At 41.2% G+C, this 20,293-nt stretch overlaps 2 protein-coding genes across 8 annotated transcripts in view; both read left to right on the plus strand.

The window, feature by feature from the left end:
- On the plus strand, nt 1-17,962 carry ZNF879 (zinc finger protein 879). 2 transcript variants are annotated; one of them, XM_019719767.3, is made up of 5 exons: nt 1-172; nt 1,944-2,011; nt 4,608-4,734; nt 5,190-5,285; nt 6,508-7,029. In XM_019719767.3, exons 2-5 carry the CDS (start codon nt 1,979-1,981, stop codon nt 6,573-6,575), a joined length of 324 nt encoding a protein of 107 aa, XP_019575326.1. In that variant the 5' UTR covers nt 1-172; nt 1,944-1,978; the 3' UTR covers nt 6,576-7,029. The 2 variants fall into 2 exon arrangements, with proteins under 2 accessions (XP_019575326.1, XP_019575319.1); XM_019719760.3 differs by lacking the exon at nt 6,508-7,029 and adding an exon at nt 9,494-17,962 and having other exon boundaries at nt 6-172.
- A 973-nt stretch (nt 17,963-18,935) lies between these two features.
- Nucleotides 18,936-20,293, plus strand: part of ZNF354C (zinc finger protein 354C) — a 31,037-nt gene continuing 29,679 nt past the window's right edge. For 3 of the 6 annotated variants that reach the window (XM_019719761.3, XM_019719763.3, XM_074312152.2), the window contains exon 1: nt 19,417-19,573. Coding sequence is in view for 3 of the 6 variants with exons in the window: in XM_074312149.2 (XP_074168250.2) it covers nt 19,201-19,382 (182 nt within the window). In the remaining 3 variants the exon portion in view is untranslated. Of the gene's footprint in view, nt 19,383-19,416; nt 19,574-20,293 lie in introns of those variants that run through there. The other 3 variants (XM_074312149.2, XM_074312154.2, XM_074312151.2) reach the window with 3 other exon arrangements.

Here is a 20,293-nt window from a genome sequence, read left to right on the forward strand (position 1 = left end):
AAGTGCTGTGGTTCAGCCGGCGGAGCATAGGCTCTCCGGTGCGCAGACGCACTTGCACCCGGCGGCCTGGCGGCGGCGGAGAAAAGTGCTCCTGCGATAGGTGTTCCGCTTGCTTACAGTGAGGTCCGCCGCTTGGCCTCCCCTTCGCGGCGGGGCCAGGTACAGATTGCGGGTGAGAGCGGGCCCGGGGTGTTGCTGCTGCGGCGGGGCCAGGACGGCGAGTCCCAGCTCGGCGCGTCCGAGCCGCGGGGGCCTCGGCAGGTGAACGCGGCCCGGGGAGGGGGCGTTGCCCTGAGGAGGCCGGAAGTCGACTTTCCTTACCCCCAGAGTTTAAACTTTTAGATTGATCCGTTTTTGCTAACCTTGCTTATTTGCCATCTTTTTCCTAGAGTGATGTAAATAATTTTTGTTGTTGTTGAGAGTAGTTTTGTCCTTTTGCTAAGTTAGTTCTCTTTTCTCAAATTTTTAAATTCATTTCTAGCCAGTGACGCTGTTCCTTCTGACTCTTGTATTTTTTAGGAGGTGGGGAAGGGAAGGTGGGTAGGTGATGGTTCCTTTTACATTTAAGGAGCGATGATAACTCTTCATAAAGGAAGCACAGCTTCCAAGAAGAAGGGAAGAGAGGGATTTTTGGTTAGCTGTTCCTTAAAAGGACACCAAGTTCTTCAAATGATATTTGAAAAATTATAATTGTCAACGAAGGAGACGTTCAAAGCCTTAATAAGAATTTATTTGAGTCCAGATTTTGAGGACACGCCCAAAGCAAGATCTCAATGGATTGAGAAAAGGCTCTGGAGAATGGCAGTTTTACAGTTCTTTTTATATTTTAGAATCAAAGAAGAAGGAAGGTTACATGAAAGCTGTTGATGGTAGATTAAGGAGGTGGGAGAAAGCAAAGCGGGGATGTCTTTAGGATTTGTTAAAAAAAATGGAGACAGCCTTCTTTTACATCCGTGGTTGCAGGACAGTTAACATTTAACAATTACAGCAAATAGAGATGGTATGTGGGCAGCAAGATAATGACGGAGTTTCAGTGTTGTACTCTGCTGCTAGTGGGGGTGTTTTTGAGTGGTCTGGAAGTGAGAATAACTCTTGACATTCCAAAGACACATTATCCTAGCTGCACAAGAACAACAGACAGGGCTTGCTTAAAGATTAACCTTTAATGAAGGAAGCTCTATAGGCCTGGGACCTGACTACCCACCATGCCCCGCCCAATTAGGAGTTAAATGTTCAGACCATCCCGTGTGGTTACTTTTGGTCACTGGGCTTGTCAGGCCTGTGTAGCCCCCTTTCCATTCTCTTAATTATTATTATTATTATTATTTTTTTTAAGCGGTGAAAGAGAAGTTTATTAGAAGAGATAGTACGCTCCAAAGAATTAGGAGCGGGCCCAAGCAAAAAGAAAAGCAGCTCAAGGGCCATTATTAGAAGAAAAAGTACAGTCCAAAGGGTCAGAAGTGAGCTGCGGCTCAAAGGCTCAAAGGCGGCATTATTCGGAGAAAAAGCACACTCCAAAGAGTTTGGAATGGGCCCGAACAACAGAAGTTACTCAAAAGGCCCCATTCTCTTAATTATTATAGCTCGAAATATTTAAGTGCAGATGTGTGGAATATTTGTCATCTCATTAACATCTCTAAGCTGGGTGTGACTGCCCTTTACTCTGTTAATGCACATCAGATCATTCTAACCCTTAGTTTGGTTCATCTTTATTCATGAACCACTGACTGAGAGGTAGCAGGCCCAGTGACTGGAAATGTGTTTGCTGCCCACTCCTGGTTTGGTGACCATGCCCAGGCCCCTTTAATTTGGGATTGCCTGAGCTGGGCTCTGGCTTCCCTCTGCTGGGAGCTCAGTGCATGGAGATTTGTAACCTGGTCTGGCGTAATGAGGGTGGGAATGTTGCCAGGATGGAGACCTCACAGTTTCTTTCTTCATTTCAGGTGCCTTCTCCAAGAAGGGCAGTGGGCAGAGAGAAATGGCCACAAAGTTGCTACCAGCCCAGGTTCAGGTGAGTGAAAGCTTCTTTCTTGAACAGAGGTTTATGAACATGCTTCATCCGTTGTTGAGCTTTTCTGGCATGGAAGCCCACAGAGGGGCCAGGTGACCTGGTGGGTGAGAGACTCTGGAAAGAAGGTGTCTCCCTCACCCTGGGCCAGTCTCATTGTGAATTCTGCACTTAACAGTTGTAAGTAGTTGTTGACTAGGAATTGAATGGGCCCCCAACCCATATCACTGCCATATCCAGAGTTTTGTGAGAGATCCAGATTTGGTTTTGCCCTAAGGAGGACAGATGTTAACCGGAAAAGGCAGTTTTTCTTGGTTTTTGTCTTCTTGAAGGAAAGAATTCAGTCAAGAGATGGAGTTAGGTGGGTAAAAGTGGCAAAAAGGTTTATTTGTGAGGCAAGTACGCTCTGAGATGTGGAGCAGGCTGACCCGAGGGTAGGTACCAGCCTTTCCTTACATTAGGTGACAGCTTTTATTCTTGTGGGTAGGATATTTCTCTTCTCTCTCCGGCATCTCCTCTTTTTCTAACCAACACGTCTCCTGTGTCTAGGGCACAAGCACGAACCTGCCAATTTCTAACTGATATGTCCCCTGTTTTTAGGGTGCTTGCGCGAGCCCACCAATTTCCCACCATCCATTTGAAACTCCACTAAAGGGGGCCAAACCACAATACAGATGTATTTGTGGGCATGGCCCCTCTGTGTGCATGCTCTGGGGTCTGGAGATGGGGCGTGTCTAACGGTAGGTTTGGGCCAGCTAGTTCCTCTTCCTGCTGTTCATCTCTACTTCCTGCCTAGTGTATCACGGAGTCATGGAAGAGTCATATCCTTCCTTCACAACACCTGGGATTCACAGAGCAAAGGCACAGTTTTCACCTTTCCAGTCACCTGCAGTAGTACCTGGTAGGGGGCTAGGTGATGCGGGAAGAAGACCTCTGAGTCTGCAGTACTGGGCGATCTTGGACTTAGAAGCAGTCCCAGGCTCATAGAGACGGTCAAAGGAAAAGAAGTCACAGCCCTGGCCTGGCACTTCCCGGGAAGTGAGCCTTCCCTGGGGAGATAAGCATCAAGTCTGCAGGGATTCCTTCCCTTCTTTGCCCTAACATGGCACTTGGGGAAATATAATTAAAAACACCATTTCTTCCTAGCCCAGAAAACCTCTCCAGGAAGGTAGAAGAGAAAGAAAACACTCTTACTATTGAGTAAGCATGAAGCCAGAATGTGATGTACATCACAGGCCATCCCCTAGCGAGACTGCAAAGATAGGAAGTTCATGCTTCTGTAGCTAAGTGGATTCAACCCAGTTTTGCAATTTGGAAATTTGTTAGGGGTCAAGTTATGCCTGTTTCCTCCCAGGAAACTGGGAGATGGGCACATTCAAAGATATGGCTACCAGGTCCCTGGGGAACCTTTCCTTAATTGTGAGGCTTGTTCAGTTATTAAAAAGATTTACATATATTTGGAAAGGACTGAAAAAGAAATTCAGGAAGGAAACAGGGAGGGAGAGCCGGAAGCGCCCCTCTCAGCCTCTTACTTTTTAGTTTGTGTTTGCCCTTACAGGTCAGGTTTTCCTGGTCTTGTGACTGCCTTTTGGGGGATGGTGAGGAGAAAGCAAGCTGTGACATGTTACATACCTATGGAAATATGTCTGAAGGAAATAATCTTAGCACACTATTCCAGTGATGAGCAGGGATCCTCAATCCAGCATTTTTAGTTACTAAAGTGGAAGTAACCTAAATGCCCACCAGTGGATTGGTTAAGTGAACTGATTGATCTGTACCATGGAGTGCTGGACAGCAAATAAAAACATCTCACTTGGGATACAGTTAATCTGTATAATATTTCATTTTTGTTTAAAGCCATATTGGCATGTAAAAAGTCTGAAAGGACATACTTGATGAACTTAACAAAACTTGTTTCTGGTGGTAAAAAGTTAGATTAACGTTTCTTTTTCATTTGCTTATTGATCTTTTTTAATTTGCTTTTTTTGAATAAAAAGAAAATGATTCTTAACAAGAAAAGAAAGAGCCACTAGTTTGAAAGAGGTTACTGGTCCACTGAAATGGGAGAGGGGTAGAAAAATAAGGCTTCTGGGTCAGAAGGGGGGTCCCAACTACAGCCTTCTCACCGGCTCTTGTTGAAGGTTGATGGAGCCCACCACCCTGGGCCATCTCCGGGCAAAGCCGTCCTGGAGGCATTCTCAGAGCCTTCCCTCACCCAGGACACAGAGATGGCCCAAGGTGGTGACAGTCCAGCCACACCTCTTGCTTCCTGAGTGAGTGTGTGGGAGCCTCCTCCTAAAACCTGATTCTCGTGTCTCACCTGTATGGTGAGAGTTTGGTCTAGATGATTGTCCATGTCCATGTCTGAGGTTCTGTGTTTCCATCATTGTGGTTGTGTTGAATGATTTCAAGTGCTTATCTTGTTTGGCTGCTGTGCTTCAGCTTTCTGCATGCGCAGTGCTTTACTCACAGTGGGTATGTGGTAAATATGTGCTCCGTAACTGACGGCTGTCAAGAAGTACTTGGCCTGAAATGCTCAGAACCCTGAATGGTAATAGTGTTGCTGCTCAGTCACCCCCTCATGGGTTTGCCGTTACAGGAGTCTGTGACGTTCGGGGATGTGGCCGTGCTCTTCAGCCAGGACGAGTGGCTGTGCCTGGACCCTGCGCAGAGAGCCTTGTACCGGGAGGTGATGCTGGAGAACTACAGCTCCCTGGTGTCTCTGGGTGAGGACCTTTCCTTGCGATGCAGAAGCTCCTGGGGCGAGCATCTTGGTGCTGTCTCCAAGGAGGACATTGGTCGGCTTGGCCAGGTTCAGCCTACCACCTACCACCTGGTAGGCGGGCTTGGAGATTGGCAGCTGCTCTTCTCCTCGGCTGCCGCAGAGATCTCAGCCTGACAGCTGATGATGGACGTCCTGTGTGTGTATTTCCTGTCTCCTGTTCCCCTGCATCTCACAAGAGGTTCCAGCTTAGAGGAGTGCACAGCCAGAGCCCTCACTTTTGCCCAAGACCATCTCCTGGCTAGCCTCTGGATGCCCAGATTTAAGCCTCTCTCAGAACAAACCTCTCCTTCCTTGGACTGTCCCTCTGGCCCAGAGACCCTGGGGCGGGATCTGCGTGCTCGGATGGCTGCTCATGTCTGTGCACGGACTCATTCTCTTTTTCTTGCTCACGAACAGGGATTCTGTTTTCCAAACCAAAGGTTATCTTCCAGTTACAGCGAGGGGAAGACCCCTGGATGGTGGAAAATGGAGCTTCTCGTGGCACATGTCTAGGTGAGTGACAGTCACTGGGGAATGGGCACAGCATGGCCTGACTGCCCGGGCGTCACTGATTAGCGGGGAGGCTGCTGTCGCCGGCACTGACCAGGGCCTTTCCTGGTGTGCTGGGCAGGGTGTATCCTCACCCTGCCTTTCTGAGTACTTGATACAGCAGGTTCGGAGGGAAAGTTGGATTCTCCCAGTATGGGTTGCAGTTTTGTAATATGTCCCTTATAATTTGAATGCAGAATATGTAATGCGATAGGTAGTGTGTAAGGGTTTGTGATTCATATATTCCCCTTTTTTCTTGCTTTTACTGGATTATTTTCTTAAATTATTTTTCTTTTGTAGTTTGCACATACCATTTAACACCAACTGCACCCCTCATTGTTCCATATTGGATTTTTGCTTGGACTTTTTTTGTCTGCAATTTACTACACATGGTCAAGCTAAAAAGAAAAAGCAGATACATATATTTATATACAACTTGTGGTGTATTTATATACTACACAGGAGAGAGAAAGCAGGGGTAGCAAAATGGTAATGGTTAGCTCATGTAGGAAGAAGGTTTGCAGATACTCATAATGCCATTTTTCTAAATCTTTTGTGTGAAAATTTTGAAGATAATGCTGGTTGCCAGGACACCGCTCTTAAGCTCTAAAACCCCTGTGGTTGCTGAATCATAAGCTCTTGTTCTCTGTTCTGCTTTGAATTTTGTCTTTGTTTCTGGCACCAGAGAATGGATCTCTCTTTTGAGTTTTGCTGCTTATCCAGCATTTATTCCTCTCAATGGCAGGTGACAGGCTTTCTGTGTCTGCTCAGTCTTGTATTTCCTTTCATGAACTCTGTCTTCAGATTTTCCCCTTCGGTTTGACTAGAATATTTTCTTCAGTAATGTTATCAGAAAGATTCATGTGTGCTGTATTTGTGCTTGACCAAAATTAGTTCTTTTAACTCTCCTGTGGGAATTATGTTTTGGATCTAGAATTCTGGCATCAGACTTTTTCCCTCAGAATTGTCCAAATTTTGCTCCACTGTCTTTGGGCTCTGAGTGTTGTTGATAAAAAGTCCTCTATTAGCATGATTCTGTTTCCTCTATTTCCCGTATAGAAAACTTTTTTTTTTTTTGTCTTGTCTTCTGTGTGGAATCTTACAGGATAGCCTCTTTATTTTTAATATTGTTGTTTGGTACTCACTGGGCCCTTTGCTTTAAAGAACCAAGTCTTTTTCATTCCAGGGATCTTTTTTCCTACTACATGCTTACATATGTTCTGCCACATTCTACCAATAATTCAACGAAGCTGACTGCAAGAATAATGATTTAATAAAATAGAAATTCATTCAGAACCCTAGAAAATAAATGTATCTGTTGTAACAACAATGTGTAGCCATGGGTGAGTTTCAGATTTGGCTCTGAGCTTTCTGGTTGGCAAAGAAATCGTTGGTATCAAATTGACTCTAATTCTTTTATAATCATTTAAAAATTAATTGTTTTGATTTGTATAAGGTATAGGTAGTATTGTTGGAAAAAAAAAAAGGAGCTATAAAAAGAGATTCACTTTAAATTTTACCAACTGTGATAAACTTTTGCTGATATTTCATTGTTTATCCTTTCAGACTGTGGATATTGTTTGAGTGTGTTTGTGCATGAGAGAGACAGACATGCACAAAAAAGGAGAGAAACAGAGAGATTGATTATACATATTGTTCTCGAGCCTGTTTTTAATTGTGAATATCTTTCAATTATTCAACCCTCATTACATAGAGGCCTACTTCTTTGAAAGAACTCTATTGTATTGGTAAGCCATATTTTATTAAACAGTCTTGGAAATTTTAGTTTCTAGGTATTCCTTGTTAATATTGCTGCTATGGCTAAAGAATACAAATGTATAACATAAAGATAAAACGAGAAAAGGTCCAGAGAGTAATTACACCACAAAGACAGGAGTGTTGTGATTAAAAAAGGCAAGGAATATGAATTGAAAATTCACACAGGACTCTTTGAAAAACTGTTCAACCTCATTATAATCAATGGAATTCAAAACTAAAAAATGAGATGCTGTTTTTTTCATTATTAAATTACCAGAAATTAAGAAATGCATGTCCAGTGTTTTGCTACTGCTCTGAGTGATAAGCAGGATCTTTAGTGGGATTTTGATTGTTACAGTCTTTCTAGGGGACTATCTGCCTTTATTAAAATCAGTTGTAGGTTTGGAAATTTATCTTAAGGCAAAGTTGCAAAGATGGTGTAAAAGACTGTTTGTTACAATATGAGGGGTTACTGGAGGGAAAGAAAGCTAAATGACTCTCAAAAGGATTTAGTAAATTATGATATGTTTGTACATTGGAATATTACAGTTACTAAAATGATAATGTCAACCTACATTTATTGACATGGAGAGAAGCCCATAATTTTTTTAAGTGAGGAGGGTGAAGGGAGAAGCTTAGTTCCCTGTTTTTATTTTTTAAGCAAGAGTGTTTTTTAATATACAGAAAAATTCTGGTGAGCTAAATTCGACCTATAACAGTGATTATACTTGTATGATGTGTTTACGGGTGAACTATATTTTCACTGTTACAGTGTTCTGAAATTTTATTACAATTGTATATTTCCGTTTTGGCTAAGAAAATAAAAGCCTTTTCATAAAATGCATTCATATCCTTTGAATCAGTGATTCATTTCTTGCACTGTATCCTAAGTGATCAGAAAAGTGGACAGAAAATTAGTCTCAAGAATGTACTCTTCTCCTAGTATTTCCCGTGTCATTACATGGCACCAGTCTCCATCAAGTTGTCCAAGCCAGAAGCTAGGTGTCATCCTGAGTCCTCTCTTTCACGTACTCTGTACACCCTGTTCATAGGTGAAGATTCTTGTCATCTCTACCTGTAAAATAATCCAACTGTACCGGCGTCCACTACCTTGCCTCTAAAAACCGCCATCACCTCCATTCAGGAAGATTTTGGCAGCCTCCAAAATCTTGGAGTATTTGGCTGCTCTGCATCTGCCCTTGTTCTCCAGCCCCCTCCAAATTACAGTCCATTTGTCCCAAAACCATAGCAGTCCTTTTTAAACAACCATCATGTCCCTCCTAACCCCCAGTGATCCTTCAAAGAAATTCTAAATGCCTTCCTGTATCTTAGAAGACCCCACATGATAGGCCCCTGCCACCTCTTCCTCTTGTAGCACTCTTCCCGTGTTCCCTCTTGCTTAAGCCATGCTGGACTTCTTGGTGTTCTTCAAACATGCAGAACTTACTCCTCCTCAGGGCTTCGGTGTTAGCTGGGTTTTTTTTTTTTTACCTGAATCATCTTTACACCTACATTTTTGCATGGCCAGCTTTGTTATTTAAATCTCGTGTTTAATTTTATTTTCTCATCATCCAGTTAAAAATATCAGCTTGCTTAATCTTACTGCTACCGTGTTTCCCCAAAAATAAGACCAGGTCTTATATTAATTGTTGCTCCAAAAGATGCATTAGGGCTTATGTTCAGGGGATGTCATCCTGAGAAATCATGCTAGGGCTTATTTTCCGGTTATTTTAGGTCTGATTTTTGGAGAAATGCAGTATCACCTTGTTTTGGTTTGTTTTTTTACAGTTCTCATCACTTCCTGGTACTTCTTTATTTGTTTACTTGGTCATTGTCAGTATCCTACTAGGTTGTAAACCTTGTGAAAATTGGACTCTTGTCCAGCATGTTCCCTGTAACCCTGAGTCTTGACCTTTGCATGGTGCATAGTGGGGGGGCACTCAGTAAATGTTTTTGGAGTGAGTGAGTCTATCCCAGCATTATTTGAATGAACTCCACAGACTGTTGATGCCCTGTGTTTCAGACAGCTTTTTAGGGGTAATAGCTCTTCCACTTTTTATTCATAGCTCCTCTTTAGTTACGTCTCGGGTTTACCTTCAGTGCATTGGTGGCTAACATGGAAGAGGGAGCTGAGGAACAACATAGCCCTCTGTGCTCAGAAATGCCATGCACCCTGCTGATCTGAGCGCCACTGCTCTGTCAAGCCTGGCTTCCCTCTGAGCTCCTCAGCCCACCTATGGATAGGCTGCTTCAGACCCTTCCCACCCAGGCATATCTTCATCCTGCTTTCTCTTGCCCTTTCCCATCCTTTCCTAAGAGTCCATGGGTATATTTGTTAGTAAGCCTTATGTATTTTAATGTTACTTTTATTTACTCCCAGTGCAAGGGCAGCTTACATGTTTTGTTTCTTTTAGGATGGGAGAGCTTCTTTGAAACCACAGTTTCCGAAGAAGAGTATCAGGAAATAATAAATAAACTCAGAGGTGATGGTACTTTTGACTTCAAGTTGGGGAAAACCTACATAAGTGGGGACAAGCTAGAGAAGCAACAGGACAGAAAGAACATACCTTTCAAGAAAGTTTCAGTTACCATAAAAAAAACCTACAAGAAGGAGAGGAACTTAGCAGGTGTGGAGAAAAATCTCAGTTTAAAATCATCACTTATTAGAAAACCCAGAATTGTTTCCAGAGGAAGGAAACCCCATTCCCAGCAGTATTCAATTCTATTTAAACAACTGGAAGTCAATACAGTGCGAAAATGTTACAAATGTAACATCTGTGGGAAAATCTTCCTCCACAGTTCTTCCTTGAGTAAACATCAGCGAATCCACACTGGAGAGAAGCTCTATAAATGTAAGGAATGTAGGAAAGCTTTCAGCCAAAGCTCATCCCTAACTCAGCACCTGAGAGTTCATACTGGAGAGAAACCTTATATATGTAGTGAATGTGGAAAAGCCTTCAGTTTCACGACATCTCTCATTGGACATCAGAGAATGCATACTGGAGAGAGACCCTATAAATGTAACGATTGTGGAAAAACATTTAAAGGTAGTTCATCCCTTAACAATCACCAGCGAATTCACACTGGAGAAAAGCCCTATAAGTGTAATGAATGTGGAAGAGCCTTTAGCCAGTGCTCATCTCTTATTCAGCATCATAGAATCCATACTGGAGAGAAACCGTATGAATGTAGTCAGTGTGGGAAAGCCTTTACTTCAATGTCACGGCTGAGTAGACACTATAGAATACATACTGGAGAGAAACCGTTTAATTGTAATGAGTGTGGGAAAGTATTCAGTTACCACTCAGCCCTTATTATACATCAGAGAATTCACACAGGTGAGAAACCTTATGCATGTAAAGAATGTGGGAAAGCCTTTAGCCAAAGCTCAGCTCTTATACAACATCAAAGAATTCATACTGGAGAAAAACCCTACAAATGTAATGAATGTGGGAAAGCTTTCTCCTGGATTTCACGGCTTAACATACACAACAGAATCCATACTGGAGAGAAACCGTATAATTGCAAAGAATGTGGAAAAGCCTTCAGTTCCCACTCAGCAGTTAATACTCATCGAAAAATTCACACAGGAGAGAAAGCTTATAAATGTAATGACTGTGAAAAGGCCTTCAACCAAAGCTCAGCTCTGATTCAGCACCAGAGGATTCATACTGGGGAGAAACCTTTTAACTGTAAAGTATGTGGGAAAGCCTTCAGACAGAGTTCGTCCCTTATGACACATATAAGAATTCATACAGGAGAAAAGCCTTATAAATGTAAAGAATGTGGGAAAGCTTTCAGTCAAAGCTCATCCCTTACTAATCATCAGAGGACTCATACTGGAGAAAAACTGTAAGTGAAAGGCATGAGGAAAATCTTCCAACCAAAGTCCGTGCTGAATATCAATTCATCCTGGGGAGAAAGTGATAAAAAGTGAGTGATTTGTGGGTTAAACTTCAGAATTTAGATCTCATCAAACATCAGAGACTTCATGGTGCAGGGTAACCTTAGGAATATTAGGAAAGCTATAAATCTTTCCCTATATGTTCTTAAGTTAAATAGAGAATTTGACTAAATTAGAGAATTTGTAAGATCAAAAAGTGTTTTTTTTTTTTTTTTTCTTACTGGTGATGTGATAACATCCACCAGCCTATATAAGCACCACTGGGAAGCATGTTGACATATGTTAAAGTGCAGCCATAAAATCTAGACTTCAGATTAATCTGGGAATCTATTTTTTGAAATTACATTTAAGTGTTATTTATGCAAGCCAGTTGTACTAAGAAGAATGTTTTGGAGAAGAAATGTAAGCAAGTGACCTGTAACTACCTCACTGTCACTAAAACTTGTTTTTTAATAGTTTAAATGCAAATTCTATACTTTGTGGTTGTTAAAACTTGGTGGTGGTTTAGCCTCTGCTTTCTAAGCCATTCACTTGAAAATCACTCAGTAAACTATGCAGGTATACAGTCCTGTGAGTTTTCTCCCTGACTACTTGTTTCAACCGCTGAGTCAGATCTAAAGTCACTGTAAGTCACAAAATGCATGGTATTTCACTTGTCTTTCTCATAAAGTGGTTACCTTTGCTGTATTAAGTTGTAAAAGATTACTCAGACAACTGCTGCCTTTACAAGTTAACTTATTGATAAAGGCTGTTAAAAATTATCTTACAATGTAGCCTTAGGCAGCACAGCTCTTAGCCTCCCAGGCTGTGCCTGTTTCCTGAACATGTGGGCAGCCATCCTCCCTGCGGTAATGTGAGCAAGGTGACTTTACCCTACATCTGCTCTCACCCCCTTCACATGGTACTCACTCTGCCCACATTCTGAAGGCAACTAAAACAACTAAAACAATTCAGGCTATAAGTTCAGATGCTTCTTCCTTCAAAAAATGGACTATTATTCAACAAGTTATTTAGTCTATTTTAGTATTTCTGAAATGTAAATAATTTGAGCAAGCGAAAACAGTTATCTTACAAGTCAAGACTAAAGTTAAAACTGTACAACATCATCTCATTTTGTGTAGTTTATAAACAGGATTGAAATTCCCATTAAAAAAAAAAAAAATTCAGAGAAGGCGCTGTTGGGGTGAAGGCTAAGCAAAGCAAGCATTGAGTTCAGCTTTTGCCTCCTGGGACTATTAAGTCTCATTGTTTCAAACTTGTGAAGAACACAGTCCATCTGCAATGCCCCCTTTCCCACAACCGTTCTTTTAAATTCTCTAATTCTGGGGGAAATCTCTAGGAAAATACAACTCTCCTGTCTTGGTCTGTTTGGGCTGCTATAACAAAATACCACAGACTGGGTGGCTTATAAACTGAAGTTTATTTCACACCGTTGAAGGTTGTGAAGTCCAAGATCAAGGCCCCAGCCTGGTTGTGTTCTGGTTTGGGCCCTCTACCAGGTTCATAGCCAGTGCCCTCTTGCTGTGTCCTCAAATGGTGAAAGGGGTTAGGGATGTCTCGTGGGCCTCTTTTAGGGACACTACTCACATTCATGAGGGCTCCACCCTCATGACAGTCACCTCCCAAAGGCTCCATCTCCTGATGCCATTGCCTTGGGGGTTAGGATTTCAGCATATAAATTACAAGGGGACACAAACATTCAGACCCTAGCTTTCCCCAAGTATAGATAGTCCTAAAATCACCAAAAAAAATAAAAATCACAAAATATTAGGCCCAGTTAATTTTAAGATGAAGTCTATCAAACTTGCAGTAACAAGTAAGTGAAGTCTTATGCAAAATCTTCAGAGGGAATGATGTATAAGCACAGTGATTCTAATATAACCCAGTACCAAAATCAGAAGGAAGCACAAGAAAATTGCAGGCCAGTATTCATAAACGGAAATGTAAAAATCCCAAATAAAGCATTAGCAAATGTAACCTAAAAGTACCTAAGCATAGTTTAATACATCATGATTAGGGTTTTTTTTTTTTAATGGGGATGCATGATTTACTTGACATTAGAAAATCTACAGATGCTGTGCACCACTTTAACAGATTAAAGGACAGAAATCCATATGCTCATGTCATTAAATGCAGAAAAAGCAACCAAAATAGTGCCCATTCATGTTAAAGCCTCTCTTCTTTTTAAAATTAGTTTCAGGTGTACAAAACAATGTAATAGTTAGATATTTACACAACTCACAAAGTGATAACCCCCCCCACCCCCAGTCTACCCCTGACATGGTACATAGCTGTTACATTTCCACTAACTCTATATTCCTTATGCTGTACTCCATATCCCGTGACTATACACACACACACACACACACACACACACACACAATAGTTGACATTCAATATTATTCAGTTTCAACTTTAGGTGTACAGTGCAGTGATCAGGCATCTACACCATCAATGAAGTGGTCTCCCTAGTAAGACAAGTGCCCATCTGACACCCTACAAAATCTTTACAACATTACTGATTATATTCCCCAAACTGTTTTTCATATCTCCGTGGCAATATTGTGACTACCAATTTGTAAGGACCTTCTCCTCCATCCCCACCCCCCTCCCAACTAGCAACCATCAGTTTTTCCTCTAGAGCCTCTTAACCAAGCACCAGTAGAAAGGACCTTCATTAACCTGGTAAAAGGGTATTTACCAAAAACCTGCTGGGGAAAAAAATGGTAAAATAAAAGGTTAGTATTCATGACAGAACAAGTATGAGGAAAGAATAAATTATTCAATAATAGCTCCAAAAAACAGAAATGGTTCATTCACAGAAAACAATTGGATGCCTATTCTCACCATAAGAATATATGAAAGGCAAATCTGACTTTTGGAAGAATATATAACTTTATGACCTCAACATAGGAAATGGCTTTTTAAAAAGGATACAGTTAAGCTATGTAAATCTTTAATATATTTGCTCACATTAAAGAACTTAGGAAAATATACCAAAAGGAAGTGAGAAGTCAAGACAAAAGGACATCTTTCCACAATATGCCCAACAAATTAATCATCTAAAACATTTAAGTAATTTGTACAAATATATTTTTTAAAGGCAACCTAGTAGAAAGAAGTGGTCTGAATACATGGCTACTTATTTCACAGGAGAAATACATATTTCCAAAAATAGGAAAAGATGCTTCATTAGTCATTATAAAATGCAAATTAGAACTAACAGGTATGATTTTACAAGTACAGATGATCAAAATTTAAGATGGATGACAATAGTTCTGCAGTAGTTGTGGAATAACTCGCATTCAGATGCTGCTCGTGGGGATAGAAATTGATACAGATCATTGACATCTTGTATGGCTGTGCTTGTGCATGTTGTAGAGAAGTGCCCCTTCTACGCATACGTGCTAGATAAATGTTTACATGTGAGCACCAAGAGACATGTATACAGATAGTCTTAGCAGCACTGTTCATGAAAGCAAATATTTGAAAGTACTCCATTAATAGGACAATGTTTTTTTGCAAAATTAAGTATATACTGTATATACAGAGGGTGTCAAAAATGTATACACATTTTTAAGAAAGGAAAAAACTTAAAATTATGCTGATGGTAAAACATTTTCTTTGCCTAATTTTATTCTCAAAGAGACTTATTAAAGAGAAAAATGTAGATTGTCATAGTAACTACAAGAGGTGCTCAAAGTGGGTACCATCAGCATTGTCATAGTTTCTTAATTAGGCCATTTTCAGAGCAACCTGTAAAAGGAAAATTTAACTTTTCTAATATAGTTGATGTGCCTGACATTGTGTTTACAATATTCAAAGAAATTAAGTGTCCATTTATATTTTCAGGTGGTTGGGGCTATTATCTCATTGGTATATTATCAAACATGTTTTCTCATGAAGAGACTCATTAACAAAATTGTCAACTCCTAGTGTACGCTTTCCCTTCCCATTCATCTCCCTAGATCACCAAAGAAGAGAATATGGAGGTGAGTTTTACACAGCAACAGGTAACTAGAAAACCTTCTCAATCACTTGTTTTTAATTTCACGCACACACACACAAACACACATAATTGATGAAGAGACTCATTTAAAGAAGACTCATTTAAATTCAACAGTGGCCTGCAGGATGCTGACCTTGGGATGGCCCTTGGCCACAATCGCAGAGGTCATTCCATCTTATGTTCACTTCATCCAGGGTTATGAGACATTAAGATCTCTGCACATGAAATTAAATTTTATTCTTCCTCAAATTGCCTAGTATAGAGTTGGGCCAAAAAAAATCGATTTAATTACTTTTACTGATATACACATTGGCCTTCACAAGGATCACTCAGGCTGGCCTGGGCAGACTCCTGACAGGGGAGCCTCCTTCAGGCACCAAGTAAGCTGAGGAACGCTCTGCTCCTCCCCAAGTCATATCCTCGCTCTCACCCAGAGGTAATCGCCATCCTGACTTTGTGTTTATGTGGTAACTAATCTCCAGATGGTTCCCCAATGAACCATGCCCTGTTAGTCACACCCCTGTATTTTCTTCCCTTGAATCTGGGCCAAATCTGTGAATCATTTTTGACCAATAAAACAGAATTAATGCTGTATGACTTCCAAAGCTGAGTTATAAGATTTGCAACTTGTATGTAGGTTTCTTAGAATGTTCGCTCGCGAGTCACTCCCTCTCAGAAATCAGATACCCTTCTGTAAGAATCCTAAGCCACATGGAGACGCCCAACTGAGCTCTCAACCAGCTGGCATGGACAGCCAGAGATCATGGACATCAAAGATAAAGATGAAATACTGAAAGGAAGACATTTTGATGACATTCAGGACATCAAGGGTAATACGATGGCAATGTACATTCTCTCTTTAATAAGTCTCTTTGAGAATAAAATTAGTCAAAGAAAATCTGTTGACGACTTAATGATCATTACAAAAAAATGTATACACATTTTAAGAAAGGAAAAAAACTATTAAAATTGTAATAGTCAATATATGTTGATAACGAGATTTTTTTCATAACGAGATGAATACAAGTCACGATTGACTTCTGTACCTACAAGAGTCCATTGTTTTGGAATGTTAACAGAATATTTTTCTCTTTGTAATCCTTAGTATCTTGACAGGAAATCCTCTGAGTGTACACATACACAGTTTTGCTAGTGTGGAGAAAGGGAATATTTCCCCCTTTCCTCCTCTGATTGTTTTGGCTGGTTGAATAATCAAATCGACATGAGACAGACTGACAAGAGAAAATCAAATTTAATTTTATGTGCATGGAACCCCACATACATGTGACAGTCAGACCTGGTATACATGAGAGATTCAGAGCAAAAAGGAGGTACGTGTGGCACTTTGCACTAAGGCTGAGGTCAGGCGCCTGGGGTTTCAGGGGGAGGAGGGTCATGGCAGGACAATAAACAAAGCAAGTTGTTCAGTAATTAGTAGTTTGCCCTGCCATATAAATATGTCAAAAAGGGTTATATCTGATAATCTTATAGGCAAGGCCCATAATTTAAATTCTGCTGTGTAGTTAAATGGGGGCAGAAGTTTCTCTTGTGCCCACAGGGTCCCACTTGCTTTTATCTCAAAATAATCCACATTCACAGATGTGGGGTGACTCGTGAACAACCACACTAGTTGAACTCTCCTCCACTAGTTATAATATCTATTGATGACACTTCCTTTAATCAATTATCATTATAATGGTTTCCAAATGGAGATTTTATAATTCTGTCATTTCCTTTACACTTATTAATTGGCTTTCTACTTCAAGGGAGAGTTTTGTCTTCTCCCTGTTTCTTTCTATGATTCTGGAAGCATGGTTTCTTATTTTCAGTGCACTGTGATCTAATATCATGATTTATTTTGATGCTGAAATTGCCCCAGACTTGGCCTCTGAGAACCCCTGCAAACTGGTTTGTGTCACAACAGGCTTGGAATTGTATCCAAGGTTTGTAATTCAAGTACAGCTACTTCTGCCTGTGTAGCAAAGTATCAGTTCTTGACTAGATGACTTGGAGGTTGTGAGGAAGAATTGTGGGGTCAGAAACATTTGGGGGGCTTTTTCTTTTCTCTTTTTCTCCTGCAGGATCTTGTATTTCCTCATCCTGCTGCTTTCCCCCTTGACACATGGTTTCCACCCCTCTATCTTTCTGTTAACAATCTTCTCCCCTGAAGCATTACCTTCCCACTGATGCCTTCTCTTATCTGTATGTACTTAAGAAAAAGTGGTAAAATATAATTTAAAATTTACCATTTTGACCATTTAAATGTACAATTTAGTGGCATTGAGTATATTCACAATGTTGTTTATCACCACAATCTATGTCTCAAACTGAAACTACTCATTACATACTAACTCCCCATTCCTGCTCCCCCCCTCCCCCCACAGCACCTGGGAACCTCTGTTCTACTTTCTGTCTCCATGAATTTGACTACTTTGGGTAGTTCTTACAAGTGGAATCATATAGTAATTGTCCTTTTGTGTATGGCTTATTTAGCATAATGTTCTCAAGTTTCATCCACTGTTGTAGCATGTATCAGGATTTCCTTCCTTTTTAATATTCCATTGTGTGTGTAGACCACATTTTTTAATCCATTCATCCACCAATGGACATATGGGATGCTTCCACCTTTAGCTATTGTAAATAATGCTGCTATGAACTGGCTACAAGTATTTGTTCGGCTCCCTGCTTTCAATTACTGTTCCTATAGTTTTGTCTTTTACAGAATGTCATATAAATGCAAGCACACAGTACGTAGTATGGTTTGTGCTTTTGAGTCTGGTTTTTTATCTTAGCATAGTGCATTTGGATTCACCCATGTTGTGTGTAAATATTTTGTACCTCTTTTTATTTCCGAATGGTGTTCCATTATATAAATATACCACAGTTTGTTTATCCATTCTCCATTTGATGAAAATTTGGGTTATTTCCAGGTTTGGGTGGTTATGAATAAAGCTGCTACAAACATTTGCATACATGTTTTTGTGTGAACCTTAGCTTTCATTTCTCTTGGGTAACTACCTAAGAGTGGGATTGCGTAGTCATATGAGAAGTGAATATTTGACTTTATAACACACTGCCAAACTTTTCCACAGCACCTGCACAACGGTTCTAGTTCCAATGTGGCGTCCTCCATACCCTTGCCAACACTTGTTATCTTCCATTTTTTTCATAATAGCCATCCTAACAGGTGTGAAGTGGTATCTCATTGAGGTTATGATTTTCATTTCCCAGTGACTAATGAATGACATTGAGCATTTTTTTATGTGCTTATTGGATATATATATAATCTCCCAGTGGTGCCAAAAAAGTATACACATGACTTGTATTCATTTGGTATTAGTATATATTGAGTATTACAATTTTAATAGTTTTTTTCCTTTCTTAAAATGTGTATACATTTTTTTGGCACCCTGTGTGTGTCTGTATGTGTGTGTATGTGTGCATATTTAACTATCCTGTACCCTCCAATGTAAAAGAAGTATATATCACTACATTTTGCTTTTTATCCAATTCTAAAGATTTCCTGCTTTGCTTTCCTCAACCTTAATCTACCAGCAATGGATTTTATGTAACCTTCCTTACATTTTCTCCTTTGATTCTAAATGTGTAAAATGAACTGCAAAATTGCCATTCTCTGGAGCATTTTCTCAATTTGTTGAGATTTTTCTTCCAGGTACGTCCTCAGTTTTTTGGCTCACATAAACTCATAAGTTTTTTCTATAGGTTAGGACATCCTTTCTTCAACAGAATAAATAATGGAATCTTGTACAGCTGTGAAAATGAATGAACTTTGCATGTGTCAAGCTGGATGAATCTAGGTTCATGTTGAGCACATTAATCACAGAACATACAGCAGATTCTGTTTGTATAGAGATAAAAAACCTTGCAAAGGTAAACACCTAGTGTTTAGGGACACATACATATAGAGTATACCCATCAAGCTAAGCAAGGGAACACTGACCTCAATTTAGAAAAATGAATGGGAGCATTGTGGACAAGGCTTCTATAATTCTGGGCAAGTTCTCTTTTGTAAGCAGCGTGTTGGGTATATGGGTATTCGTTTTATTTTTAAACTGTACCTATATGCATACATTATATTATTTGGCACACATTAAAATATTTAAAAATAATCACAAGCTGGTGGGAGCTAGTTTCGCACTGAGCCTCTTAAAGGTGTCTAAATTCAGGTTTTGTTTCTTTCAAATCATATGGCCTGTCCAACAAAACAAGTCTGCCAGCTGATTTGGGCAGCCAGCACTCGGAGACCAGCTGCCTTAATCCTCACATGCACCCTCCCTCGCAAGGCCGCCGCCGCTCGCACAGTAGGCGCTCTAGTTCGCGAAGCGAGAGTACTGACCTCCCGGAAGTTGCCAAGCCGCGGCGCCCTCTGGTAAGTGCAGTTAGGACAGGCCCTGGGCATGCCGGGAGTCGTAGTTCTCGTGGGGTTGCAGGGACCGCTGGCTGCGTTTGGGGGGCTAGTGGTGAGGGTGATGATCCTGGGTCCACTAGGGCGGCCTGTCTAGGGCTGAAAAGCTCCCTTGCCTCTTCGGAGCGGTGGGCGGTGCCAGCGCCCACCTCGGTGTAAGTGGGGAGTGTGTAGGGTGGGATGGGGCCGGGCGTGGGCACCCGGGAGGCGCTGCGCACCGCTGTGTCAGGAGGCCTGTCCGCCCGGCCTGAGCGGCCGTGCTTCGCGGGGGAGGGAGCTGGGCATGCCCGGGACTGCTGTGGGTGGAGGTCTTTTGTGGCTATTTTTTATGAGACTTACGTGAAAGAAATGGTAAAACACAATAGCTAATACCTAGGGAGAACTTACATGTGCCAGACACTAGTCTAGCACCCTTTGATGTATTAACTCATTTCATCCTCCAATAACACGTAGGCTGGCTTTACACTGTCCCCATTTTACAGATAAACTGAGGCACAGAGTGGCCAAGCAGTTTGCCACATTTAACTGGGGCCTTGGACTCAGACCTGTTCCCTTCCTGCATCTGATACATAACCATTCTTATTTCTTTAGGCAGGTCACCACGTTTCCTAGTTCTCAGTCTCACATCTGTAAAATGAGGTAGCAATACTGTGGGGGCAGAGCCCCAGAAAGAAGTTTCCAGGCTCTCAGCCTCACATAGACAGGTGCCTGGCTCAGGTAGTAAATGGCCATCAACTGTGATTGTATGGCTATCAGCTGTGGCTAGTTGGCCGTCAGCTGTAACCAGTGAGCCGTTGGCCACTAATATAACTGCTGTGGCTACGCTAGCAGAAAGAAGAGAAAATGGGGGCTGGCAAGAAGATGGTGGCTGGGCT

Source organism: Rhinolophus sinicus, chromosome 5 (assembly GCF_057876585.1).
Source record: "Rhinolophus sinicus isolate RSI-liver-muscle chromosome 5, RSI-T2T, whole genome shotgun sequence".
Lineage (NCBI taxonomy): Eukaryota > Metazoa > Chordata > Mammalia > Chiroptera > Rhinolophidae > Rhinolophus > Rhinolophus sinicus.